Source organism: Hypanus sabinus, chromosome 8, assembly GCF_030144855.1.
Source record: "Hypanus sabinus isolate sHypSab1 chromosome 8, sHypSab1.hap1, whole genome shotgun sequence".
NCBI classification, from domain to species: domain Eukaryota; kingdom Metazoa; phylum Chordata; class Chondrichthyes; order Myliobatiformes; family Dasyatidae; genus Hypanus; species Hypanus sabinus.
In genome coordinates this window covers 19,872,408-19,884,599 of record NC_082713.1, presented here as the reverse complement: position 1 = coordinate 19,884,599, position 12,192 = coordinate 19,872,408, and the positions used below count along the sequence as shown (strand labels likewise).

The following is a 12,192-nucleotide window of genomic DNA, read 5'->3' as shown; positions in this document are numbered from 1 at the left end:
GACTTACAAAAAATGGTAGGCCAGATTTTGCTAAGTGCTTTGAAGTTGAAGAATGGCTGCAGAAACTAGCCTACCTAACAGACGTTTCCCATCATATAAACCAGTTGAACAAGTCTCTGCAAGGCCCTGGAGAAAATGTTTTAATTTCAAGTGACAAGATTATTGTATTTAAAAGGAATCTAAATCTTTGGAAAAATCGTGCTGCAAAAGGAAATCCTGAAATGCTTCCACTGCTGTTTGGGATTGAGAGTGAGGAAGAATATCAGAAAATCTCTAGTGTTACTGAAAACCACCAGGAAGAACTGCAGAACAAGATTGAACAGTATTTTCCTTCCTTTCAACAAAAGTGTATTACTGGGTGAGGGACCCTTTCTCTAAATCTTCTGCTCAGCCTGAGAACTTGACTTTGAAAGAAGAGGAACAACTTTGAGCTGCACTCTGATCATGCACTCAAGATGAGATTTACTGATCTGTCCCTGAACAAGTTCAAGATTGCTATAAAAGAAGAGTATCCTGCCATTCACATGAAAGCAGTGAACATCTTGCTGCAATTTTCAACTTCTTACGCGTGAGCAAGCTTTTTCTTGTTTAACAAGCATCAAGAGCAAGGATAGAAATCCATCTCATTTCAGTTGAAGGTGAATTCAGTGTGTGCTTATCTAAAGAGATCAGAAATTTATTATGCTTGCCTTGTGTATTTTTTTAATTTATGGAAGAGAAAGAAAGTAATTTCAAGAAAAGTAAGCTAAGCTTATATATCTCTTTTCAGGAAAGGTTGGCTAAAAATTCATTCTCTACTCAAAGAAGCATTGAAAATTATTTTTGGATCATTATATCTACAAGTTACTGATCATGCTAACGTACCATGAGCTCCAGGTATAATAATTTTTATGCAGGGGTTCCTTGAAACCTGAAAATTATTTCAAGGGTTCCTGCAGGGCAAAAAGATTTGAGAAAGGCTGGTTTATGTAATTCAATTAACTATCAGTTTTTTTTGTAATTTTATGCTGTTGGCCATTTCATAACTTGTTGTGCCATCAGTCTGTTTTCTGGTAAACATCGGCTGTTCTTTATTTGTTATTTGATTCGTTAAATGAATAGTTAGGCAGGTCCTTGTAGGACACTGAGTTTGTACAAAGTGTGTACAACTTTGTATGCTGCTTATCAACCAGGATGTGAAGCAAATATTTCCTTGGGTGAAAAGATTCTTGCTACTTTTAAATTTTATTTAATTTAAACTTGTTTAATGAAAATTTTTCAAAGACTGCTGTGTGTATCATTAACACGGAAAATAAGTATGAATTATCTGCAACACACACAAAATGCTGGTGGAACACAGCAGGCCAGGCAGCATCTATAAAGAGAAGCACTGTCGACGTTTCGGGCCGAGACCCTTCATCCTGACAGTGGTCCTAAAGACCACCGCACTGAGACAGTTTAAATAAAGGACTTGAGCATCTGCATTTTTTGGTATCCGTGGGGGATCTCAGAACCAATCCCCTGCGGGAAAGCAGGACCGACTGTATTTCTCAATTAGATGTTGCGATTGATGGAGTTGGGAAAATCGAATAACTCTTAATTTAGCATGACACATTATATTAATAAATAAGCCAGCATATTATCACCCTTGAATCTGCATTTGTGATGTTATTGTCACAATTGGCTTCAATGTTCCTAGACAGGAGGGGCTAAAATTCCAGCCAAGTTGCTTGGTTTACAGTGGTTGTAAAGTTTTAGGTATGTGGTCTGTTAATGTCAACCACACATGTTCAGTTATGGTGCATTATCATTTCAGTAGTCCTGTTTTATTCATTGACAATTTTTGATTTTTATTTAGCTGTTTTCAGCCTACTTTAAGAGAAAAGTGACATTGCTGTAACAAAATTACAGGTTGAGCACCCCTTATCAGAAATGCTTAGGGCTGAAAGTGTTTCTAATTTTTGTACTTTTTCGTATATTTGCATCAGTACAATGAGATACCTTCTGAACAGGACCCAGGCTTAAACAGAAAATCCATTTACATTACATATATAACTTATACGTATATCCTGAATGTCATTTTATATAATATTTTTAATAATTTTGTGTATGAAACAATGTGTACGTTGAACCATCAAAAAGGTAAGCTATCACTACCTCAACTGCCCAGGTGAACAGCCAGTGACTGTTTGGGATCGCTGTCATTCCCAACTCTGAATTCATATGCTCACCAGTCTTTGACTTACATTAGTTCGTCACTGTATGTATGTTGCAGCCATTCAGCATGTTAGCTTTTCATCAAAAGTAATCTTGGCAAACGCATCATTGAATTTCTCTGCTGTTTTGTGATCAGTAAACGTTTTTTCACCACAAGTCTTTAAAAAATTTAATGCCATGCCTTTTCTTAAATTTCTGCAATCATCCTGAGAAATATTCATAATTACCTTCAATTTTCAGTTCATTGGGATAGATCTCTGCTTGTTTCATGGTCAGCCAGATTTTCACTCCGAGGAATCCACTCTTTCAATACAAGATCTTAATTTTTCGCTTTCTGCAGTGTTTTTCTATTTTTCATTAATTTATGTTCATTACATGTGTGAGGTCACTTTTTAGAACTGTATGTGGTGCATACATGAGAACTGCATGAGAAACTTCCCAATGCCTTATAGAATTTTCTATCTGTCACATCATGTTAGTGCTCAAAAATTTTTTATCCTGTATTAGCAAGAATTTCTAACTTAGGGGTCTTCGAAAATTCCTTTATTTGCCTTACCAGTTGCAGTCTTTGTTTATCCCTGTTCACAGGTAAGAATTGGAAGATAACCTTGTTTATATAGTTTAAGCAAGCTAATCAGCTGTGATTTAATTGTTCCTCTCCCATTTGGGGATGGCTTGCTGGACTTCTCAAAGGTTAGAATTATAGAGTACTTATGGCACAGAATACCGTAACTGGTCTGTTGAGTCTATGCTGGCTCCTAGAGTGTCTCATGTGACAACTGATTCCCCATAACCATTTAAAATGTTTCTATTGAGTGCCTCTTTAATTCAGTCGTGAAGGTGATACTTGTTTTGATAAACTTTGAAAGTATATAAAAGTTTTCTCAACTCTTTGCACAATATGCTAGTCAGAACATTTTTATTCTCTTTATCCTGCCTGGGCCAGCCATGCTCTAAAGAGAATAACTGCAGTTCTATTCCAACTTTATTGTTAAAAGAAAACAGAAATGGATCCATAGTAGAGTGGTACATTTGCATCTAACATGTGATGTGATTTTCTTTTTAGTGAAACAAGTTCATTCCACATTATTTTTTTAATGAGAAAGTATTTTTGTATTCTAATTCACAGCAGGGGTATGATCAAAAAAATATAAGACGTCGTGTATATGATGCATTGAATGTGCTCATGGCAATGAACATAATCTCCAAAGAGAAGAAAGAAATCAAGTGGATAGGACTCCCCACAAATTCAGCTCAAGAGTGTCAGAATCTGGAGGTAAGATAAGAATGTCTGTGTGTGACTCCCTTAAACAAACTATATGTCTACCATCTGCATACCAAGATATTTCAGCACATTCTGACAGAAAATTTCTTTAATTCTGGTTTAGTGTGCACTCATATCAGTGATTTGAAAAGCAAAAGACAGCAGATGCTGGAAATCTGAAATAAAAGCAGAAAATACTGGAAATGCTCAGCATGCAAAGCAGCATGTTCATTCCCTAAACTAGAAAAGTGAGAAACCAAATTTAATATTCTCATGAAGGGTCTTCTGCCGTCATTTGCTTCCTTTACTTCACATTCATGAGCGTACATAAATATCTCAAGTCTATAATGTTTCTGCCCTGACCACCACCCCTGACAGTTTCTGTTAGCTTCAATAGTGTCTCTTCATTGTTCAGTTTTTTTTTTGTCTTCTGTTGCTTTTCTTTTGACACTCTGCTTCCAAATTTCCTTTTCTGTTTTGCTCTGGTTGATTTCCACCTACCAGTGCTGTTGTTGAACATTTTGACTGAGGTTGAGCTGTTAAGTTTTTTATATATTGGCACCCAGTTAGCACCCCATTTAGCATGAGTGAAAAATTTATTAGCTCTACCTCACTGCTTGTATTTTATACACTTTGTATGTCTCTGTAATGCTTTGTTCTTCATTTTGCAGAATATAGTTCTTGTTAATGAAAGGAAATTCTTTGATTTGTCTCTGAACATATTCTTACTATTGGGTTAATTTACTTAACTATCCTTATTTAACTTATGGAAGGGTTAAATTTAGCTTCGAATTGTCTTCAGTCTTTTGAGGCTTTCATTTGAGCCTATTGACATGTCTGATTCTAATTGCAGTATAATTGATAATCTTGTTTTCATCTGTCTTGGTTTTGGGCACTATAAGTTCCTTCCATAAGCCCCTTAATTTTTTTTTTAACTATCCCTCTACAAGCAAGAGGGATATCTCCTTGTGTGGCATTGTGGTTAAATTTTGCTTGAAAATGCTTCTTAAATCTGAAATTTTACAATAATTATACCACAATAGCAGACTAGTTTGCAGCTTTCAGCAAGTGTTGGCATTTTTGTTTTTATGTGACTAGATGGAGAAGCGGAGGAAACTGGAGATGATTAAACAGAAGCAGTTACAACTTAAGGAGTTGCTTCTGCAGGTACTATTTCAAAGATTTTCAACACTATGAAGATTTATTTAGTAGCATGTTAATAGTTAAAATCTATTACCAATAGTTTACTAGTATAGGCTGAACAAAATAATAGAACATGCAACAGCATAGGAACAGGCCCGTCTGCCCAGAATGTTGAGCCATACCAATTAAATTAGTAACCATATAGCCATCTAAACTAATCTCCTCTACCTATACAATGACCACATCCTTCTATTTTCCTCACATTTGTGTGCCTATCTAAACATCTCTTAAAAGTCCCTAATCTGCCTCTATCATCACAGCAGAGAACACCTTCCAGGCATCTACTACTCTCTGCATATTAAAAAGAAAACTTGCTCCTCACACCTCCTTTGAAATTACCCTTTCACCTTAATTACGTAGTTACATTTTTAAAAAAAACTGCTGGGTGCTGTCTGAAGAGATCACTGAGTCATGGCTGAAGATCATACTTGGGAGCTTAATATCCAAATGCTTCATGACTATCATAATATTGGTCTTATTACATGCTTTGTATTGACTGCACAGGCAGGTAAGCAGAGGGAGTGGGGTGACTCTGTTGGTAAAATGAAATCAAATCCTTAAGAGGTAGCATAGGGTTCGAAGGTATAGCATTCTTGTGAGATGGTAAAGACAATGATGGAAGTTATTTACAGCCCTCCAACCAGCAGGCAGGATGTGGAATATAAATTACAATGAGAGATAGAAAAAGCATGTAATAAGAGCAATTTATGATAGTCATGGAACATTTCAATATGCAAGTAGATTGGGAAAATCAGGTTTGTGCTGGGTCCCAAGAGAGTGAATTTGTAGTAAGCCTGCAAGATTGCTTTTCAGTGTAGCCTGTGGTTGAGCCCACTGGGGGAAGGCAATATCTGACAGCTCTTAGGCGGTATTCCCTGGCATTCAGGAGAATGAGGTGGTGGGGGGGGGGGGGGGGGATCTCATCGAAATGTTTCAACTGTTAAAAGGCCTGAACAGTTTTTTTTTTCATGGTAAGGGAGTCCAGGACAAGAGGGCACAGCTTCAGGATTGAAGGACATCCATTTAGAACAGAGATGCAGAGAAATGATATGGTTAAATTACTTTAGTCAGAGAGTGGTAAATCTGTGGAATTTGTTGCCATGATCGGCTGTGAAAGCCAAGTCATTGGGTGCATTTAAGCAGAAATGGATAGGTTCTTGATTAGCCAGGGCATCAAAGGGTATGGGGAGAAGGCAGGGAAGTGGGAATGACTGGAAGAATTGGACCAGCCCATGATTGAGTGGTGGAGCAGACTTGATGGGCCAAATGACTTACTTCTGCTCCTATGTCTTTTGGATTGGGTGTTGCCATGAACCAGGTTTGATTAGGGATCTTAAGATAAAGGAACCCTTAGGAGGCAGTGATAACAATTTGATACAATTCACCCTGCAGTTTGTGAAGAAGATAAAGTCAGATGTATCAGTTTTACAATGGAGTAAAGGGAATTGGAGGCATAAGAGAGGAGCTGGCCAAAGTTGATTGGAAGAGAACACTAGTGGGGATGATTGCTGTATTTTTTGGGGGCAGTTCAGAAGGTGCAGGATAGATGCATCCTAAAGATGAAGAAGTATTATAAAGGGAGGGTGAGGCACTGGCTGACAAGGGAAGTCAAAGTCAGCATAAAAAAGGGTATATAAGAAATCAAAAATTAGTGGAATCCTCTGATTGGGAAGCTATTTAAAAACCAACAAAACAACTAGAAAACCATAAGTAGAGAAAAGATGAATATGAAGGTAAGCTAGCCAATAATAAAAAAGAGGATACCAGAAGTTTTAAAAAGATATATAGAGAGTAAAATAGTCAGCAGTAAGAAAGATAAATTTAGTTAGTATTCATTTTGCGGGGACTAGAATACAAGGGCAAGGGAGTTGAGACTTTATAAGGCAGTGGTCAGATTACACTTGTAATATTGTGAGCAGTTTGGGGCCCATTATCAAAGAAAAATGTGGTGCACTGGGGAGAGTCCGGAGAACTTCAGAAGAATGATTCCAAGGATGAAAGGGTTAATGTATGAGGGGCATTTAATGACTCTGGGCCTGTACTTGCTGGAGTTCAGAAGAATGAGGGGAGATCTCATTGAATCTTATCAAATGAAAGTCCTGGGTAGATTGGATGTGGAGAGGGTGTTTCTTATAATGGGTTTGTCTAGGACCAGGGAGCACAATCTCAGAATGGAGCAACACTTACTTAAAACAGAGGAGGAGGAATTTCTTTAGCCTGAGGATGGTGAGCCTGTGGAACTAATTGCTGCGGAGGCCAGGTCATTGAGTATACTTAATGCAGAGATTGATGGGTTCTTGATTAGTCAGGGCATTAAAAGTTATGGGGAGAAGGCAGGAGAATGGGATTGAAAGGGATAATAAATCAATGGCAGAGCAGAAACGATGGGCCAAGTGGCCTAATTCTGCTCCTATATCTTATGTTCTGAAGAGAGTATACTAGTATCCTTTGCCTAAGGCTGAGTAGTAGGATACATTTGAGATTAACAATGAAGAATCTGAAAAAAAGAAATCAAAACTATGACTATTAATGGGCATTACCAAGTACAAAATGCGAAATGTATATTGGAGTAATTTCTCTTTTGCAGCAAATTGCCTTTAAGAACCTGGTTCAACGAAATCGCCTTGTAGAGCAACAATCTGGCAGGGTTCCTCCTCCCAATACTGCCATTCAACTGCCCTTCATATTGGTCAACACCAGCAAAAAAACAATCATAGACTGCAGTATCTCTCCTGATAAGTAAGTACAGTAAAATCTGTGTGACTTAGCTGGTTCATTAATCAAGTACCTTGAGATGGATGCCTTTCAGAAAAGTAAATTCCTCAAATTTAAATCCACTATTCATTGTGATATGATCATTGAGATTAGTTGTGTAAATAGTTACATTTGGTATAGATTTTTTTAAAGACATCAACCTATAGTCTTGGTAAACTTTTTTTTTTAAATTAGTATTTTACTGTTTTTCTCCCCCCTAACTCTGAAACTTTTCATTTTGCAAATCAAGTTGTGGGCAAATTGCTTGAAGTAAAATGCATGCTTCTTTTATCTCTAATTAAATAGTCTTGAAGATGAGACTAAATTCTTTTATATTCAAAGAAATATTTCATAGTGTGAAATTTCAGGGGGATCCAGCAAAATTGAAATCAATTGGAATCACCTGGGAAAAAAATGTGCTAGTTGAAGTTATAACTTGTATAAAGGAAGGCTCATTGGAAGGTCCACCACCCTATGCCCATGGCTTTGTTATAGGAATTCCTTCAAACAATAGTGTTCATTTACTGACATTTACTTTATAGTTAAAGGTAGGATGCTAGATGCTGAGTTTAAAAACTTAGGCAATAAAGCAGTCTATGACAGTGTGGAAAATCCTAGTTATGATCCAGGTCTGGACTGGTATGTGGCAAGGTAATGTATATGATGGAAGGTTGGTAGCTTTGTGGGTAGTGACGGTTGTCATGCATTGACAGGATGCTGTGCTGAGAAGTGACATGGAGTTCAATCCAGAAAAGTGTGAATTGATACACCTTGGAAGATTAAACTTGATGGCACATTACAAAGTTTATAGCAGGATTCTTAGCATTGTAGACAAACATGCATCTTGGGGCTTATGTCTGTAGGTCCCTCAGAGTTGCAGCATAAGTTGATAAGGTGGTTGAGAAGGCTTGTTGACCTTCATTAGTCAAGGGATTGAGTTCAAAAGCCATAAGGTAATGTTGCAGCTCTAAAACAGGTTAGACCATACTTTGGAATATGGTGCTCAGTATTGGTTTCCTCATTATAGGAAGGGTGCCATGCTGCTGCCTGGATTAGAGTATGTCTTATGATGAAAGGCAGAGTAGGCTTGAGCTTTTTCTTTGGACCAAAGAAGGATGAGAGCAATGTTCCCTCTAGGGTGTGGATGTGCATACATCTTTTGCTTCTAGCGCACAAAGAACTTTAAAGTGCACAAAAGGTTGTCACCTTCTATCATGTTTAGTATATTTCACAAACGTACACAATCGCATTTCCTTTTCCATTTTCTATTGTGGATGGTGTTGACCACATGGAGTTTTTGAGTATTTGCAGATTTTAGATCTGGCTTACAGATACTGTTTTTTAAGCAGATTGGCTTAATGAAGCTATAGAAACTGCTACATCAAAAGCTCTTGAGGTCAGCAGTGTACAGCTACAAGAAATATTTATGTGCAGATCAGAAACTGGTGTTACCTGCGTATATTGTCATGGTGCAAAAGTTGCTAGAGAATTTGCAAGTGGGAAGAAGTGGAGTGATATCTGGAAACTTGACTTTTTAAAGCGTCATTTAGCAAGTAAATTGCATATGGGTGGTGTGCAAAAGCTCCGGCGAGAAAATAGTTTCATTTAAATGTAGGCAGCATGGAGTAAATGAGGTGCTCAAGGAATATAAAGAATGTAAAAAGAATCTTAAGAAAGAAATTAGAAAAGCTAAAAGAAGATATGAGGTTGCTTTGGCAAGTAAAGTGAAAATAAATCCAAAGGGTTTCTACAGTTATATTAATAGCAAAAGGATAGTGAGGGATAAAAGTGGTCCCTTAGAGAATCAGAGTGGAATCAGAATGTGCGGAGCCAAAAGAGATGGGAGAGATTTTGAACAATTTCTTCGGTATTCACTAAGGAGAAGGATATTGAATTGTGTAAGATAAGGGAAACAAGTAGGGTAGTTATGGAAACAATGATGATTAAAGAAGAGGAAGTACTGGCACTTTTAAAGAATATAAAATTGGACAATTCTCCGGGTCCTGACAGGATATTCCCTAGGACCTTGAGGGATGTTAGTGTAGAAATAGCAGGGGCTCTGACAGAAATATTTCAAATGTCATTAGAAATGGGGATGGTGCCGGAGGATTGGCATATTGCTCATGTGGTTCCATTGTTCAAAAAGGCTTCTAAGAGTAAACCTAGCAATTAACAGCCTGTAAGTTTGACGTCAGTGGTGGGTAAATTAATGGAAAGTATTCTTAGAGATGGTATCTATAATTATCTGGATAGACAGGGTCTGATTAGGAACAGTCAACATGGATTTGTGCGTGGAAGGTCATGTTTGACAAATCTTACTGAATTTTTTGAAGAGGTTACTAGGAAAGTTGACGAGGGTAAAGCAGTGGATGTTGTCTATATGGACTTCAGTAAGGCCTTTGACAAGGTTAGTGAGGAAGGTTCAATCGTTAGGTATTAATATTGAAGTAGTAAAATGAATTCAACAGTGGCTGGATGGGAGATGCCAGAGAGTAGTGGTGGATAACTGTTTGTTAGGTTGGAAGCCGATGACTAGTGGTGTGCCTCAGTGATCTGTACTGGGTCCAATGTTGTTTGTCATACACATTAATGATCTGGATGATGGGGTGGTAAATTGGATCAGTAAGTATGCAGATGATACTAAGATAGTTGGGATTCTGGATAATGAAGTAGGTTTTCAAAGCTTGCAGAGATTTAGGCCATTTAGAAGAGTGGACTGAAAGATGGCAGATGGAGTTTAATGCTGATAAGTGTGACTTGCTACATTTTGGTAGGAATAATCAAAATAAGACATAACATGGTAAATGGTAGGGCATTAAGGAATGCAGTAGAACAGAGTGATCTAGGAATAATGGTGCATAGTTCCCTGAAGGTGGAATCTCATGTGGATAGGGTGGTGAAGAAAGCTTTTCGTATGCTGGCCTTTATAAATCAGAGCATTGAGTATAGGAGTTGGGATGTAATGTTAAAATTCTACAAGACATTGGTGAGGCCAAATTTGGAGTATTGTGTACAGTTCTGGTCACCGAATTATAGGAAAGATGTCAACAAAATATAGAGAGTACAGAGGAGATTTACTAGAACGTTACCTGGGTTTCAGCACCTAAGTTACAGAGAAAGGTTGAACAAGTTAGGTCTTTATTCTTTGGCGCATAGAAAGTTGAGGGGGGACTTGATAGAGGTATTTAAAATTTATGTGGGGGATAGAAGGAGTTGACGTGGATAGGCTTTTCCCATTGAGAGTAGGGGAGATTCAAACAAGAGGACATGAGAGTTAAGGGGCAAAAGTTTAGGGTTAACATGAGGGGGAACTTCTTTACTCAGAGAGTGGTAGCTGTGTGGAACAAGCTTCCAGTAGAAGTGGTAGAGGCAGGTTCGATATTGTCATTTAAAAAAATTGGATAGGTATATGGACAGGAAAGGAATGGAAGGTTATGGGCTGAGTGCAGGTCAGTGGGAGTAGGTGAGAGTTAGCGTTCAGCACAGACTAGATGGGCCGAGATGGCCTGTTTCTGTGCTGTAATTGTTATATTTAATATCAGGAATGTATACAATACACATCCTGCAATCCATGTTCTTCACAAACACAGGTGTCCCTTTTCATAGCGGGAGGGGAGACAGAACAAAACAACTCACAGATTTACAGTGTTAGAAGTCTGTCACATCACTGTTTTCCCTATGAGTCTCTCAATTCTAGAATCAGCAGCAAACTCCTTCCACCACTGAGAGAGCACAACTTGCTGAGTACAGAGCCTCAGACAGCTGATCTGTTCCTCCCGATGTTCAGTTTTTCTCCCGTGACACTTCAGTTGGTGGCACCAGCATAGAATCAACCCGTCCACTGGGCCATAAAGCCTCAGAATCCTGGGGGCATTCTCGTCTTCTGGACCGCATCCTGGGGATTTCAAAAAGCAGCCGATTGTGAGCCTCTGAGAGCAAGTCCCACCACTGCAAAGAACTGAAGTAGTAGTATAACTCCAGGTCAGGGTCTTCAACTGAACCCCATCCACCTTGAAAAGAGAAAAGAGAGACATCAAAGGTAGTAATTAAACTTTACACATATGAACTCGAGGGAGTCCCCATTGAGCACCATCAGAAATTCTTCATTACCCACAGCAGGTCTGCTGTGTATGATTTGTGAGAGTGCAGATGACCAAGAGCGATAACAGTCAAACCCAGAGGAGATCAAGGATTTTATCGACAGTGTTTTGCTAGCTATTAGAATGAATACGTGTGTGTGTGTGTATGTATAAATAAAATTCAGTGTGCAAGTGCTGTTGTCACTGGGCAAAAAAAATGCACAGCGCAAGATTTTTGTGCACATTGGTCATTACAAATTAGACAGAACATTGGATGTGAGGTTCACCAGATAATAAGAGACATGGGTAGCATGAATAGCCAGCACCTTTTATTCCCCAGTATGGCAGTGGCTAATACAAGAGGCCATACTTTTAAGGTGACTGGAGGAAAGTATGGGGGGGGGGGGGGTTTCAAGCATAAGGTTTTTTAAAAGATTGGTAGGTGCCTGGAATGCACTGGTGATGATAGAGGCAAGTACATTAGGCATTAGGGACATTTAAGACACTAGGATAGGCACATGGATGAAAGAAAAATGGAAGGTTGTGCAGTGAGGAAGGATTAGATTGAGCATGGAGTAGTTTAAAAGATCAGCACAACATTGTCAGTCAATGGGCCTGTATTGTGCTGTAGAGTTCTGTGTTCACTGAGTCTGTATGTGTGAAAGGACCAACTTTAATATCTCACTTTCAGGATAT

At 38.4% G+C, this 12,192-nt stretch overlaps 1 protein-coding gene across 4 annotated transcripts in view; it reads left to right on the top strand.

The window, feature by feature from the left end:
• The window catches only part of LOC132397961 (transcription factor Dp-1-like), a 103,856-nt gene that overhangs the window by 70,426 nt on the left and 21,238 nt on the right, over nt 1-12,192 (top strand). For all 4 annotated transcript variants that reach the window (XM_059976803.1, XM_059976805.1, XM_059976802.1 and 1 more), the window contains 3 exons: nt 3,326-3,472; nt 4,559-4,627; nt 7,251-7,402. In XM_059976803.1, the coding sequence (XP_059832786.1) occupies nt 3,326-3,472; nt 4,559-4,627; nt 7,251-7,402 (368 nt within the window). The remainder of the gene's footprint in view (nt 1-3,325; nt 3,473-4,558; nt 4,628-7,250; nt 7,403-12,192) is intronic.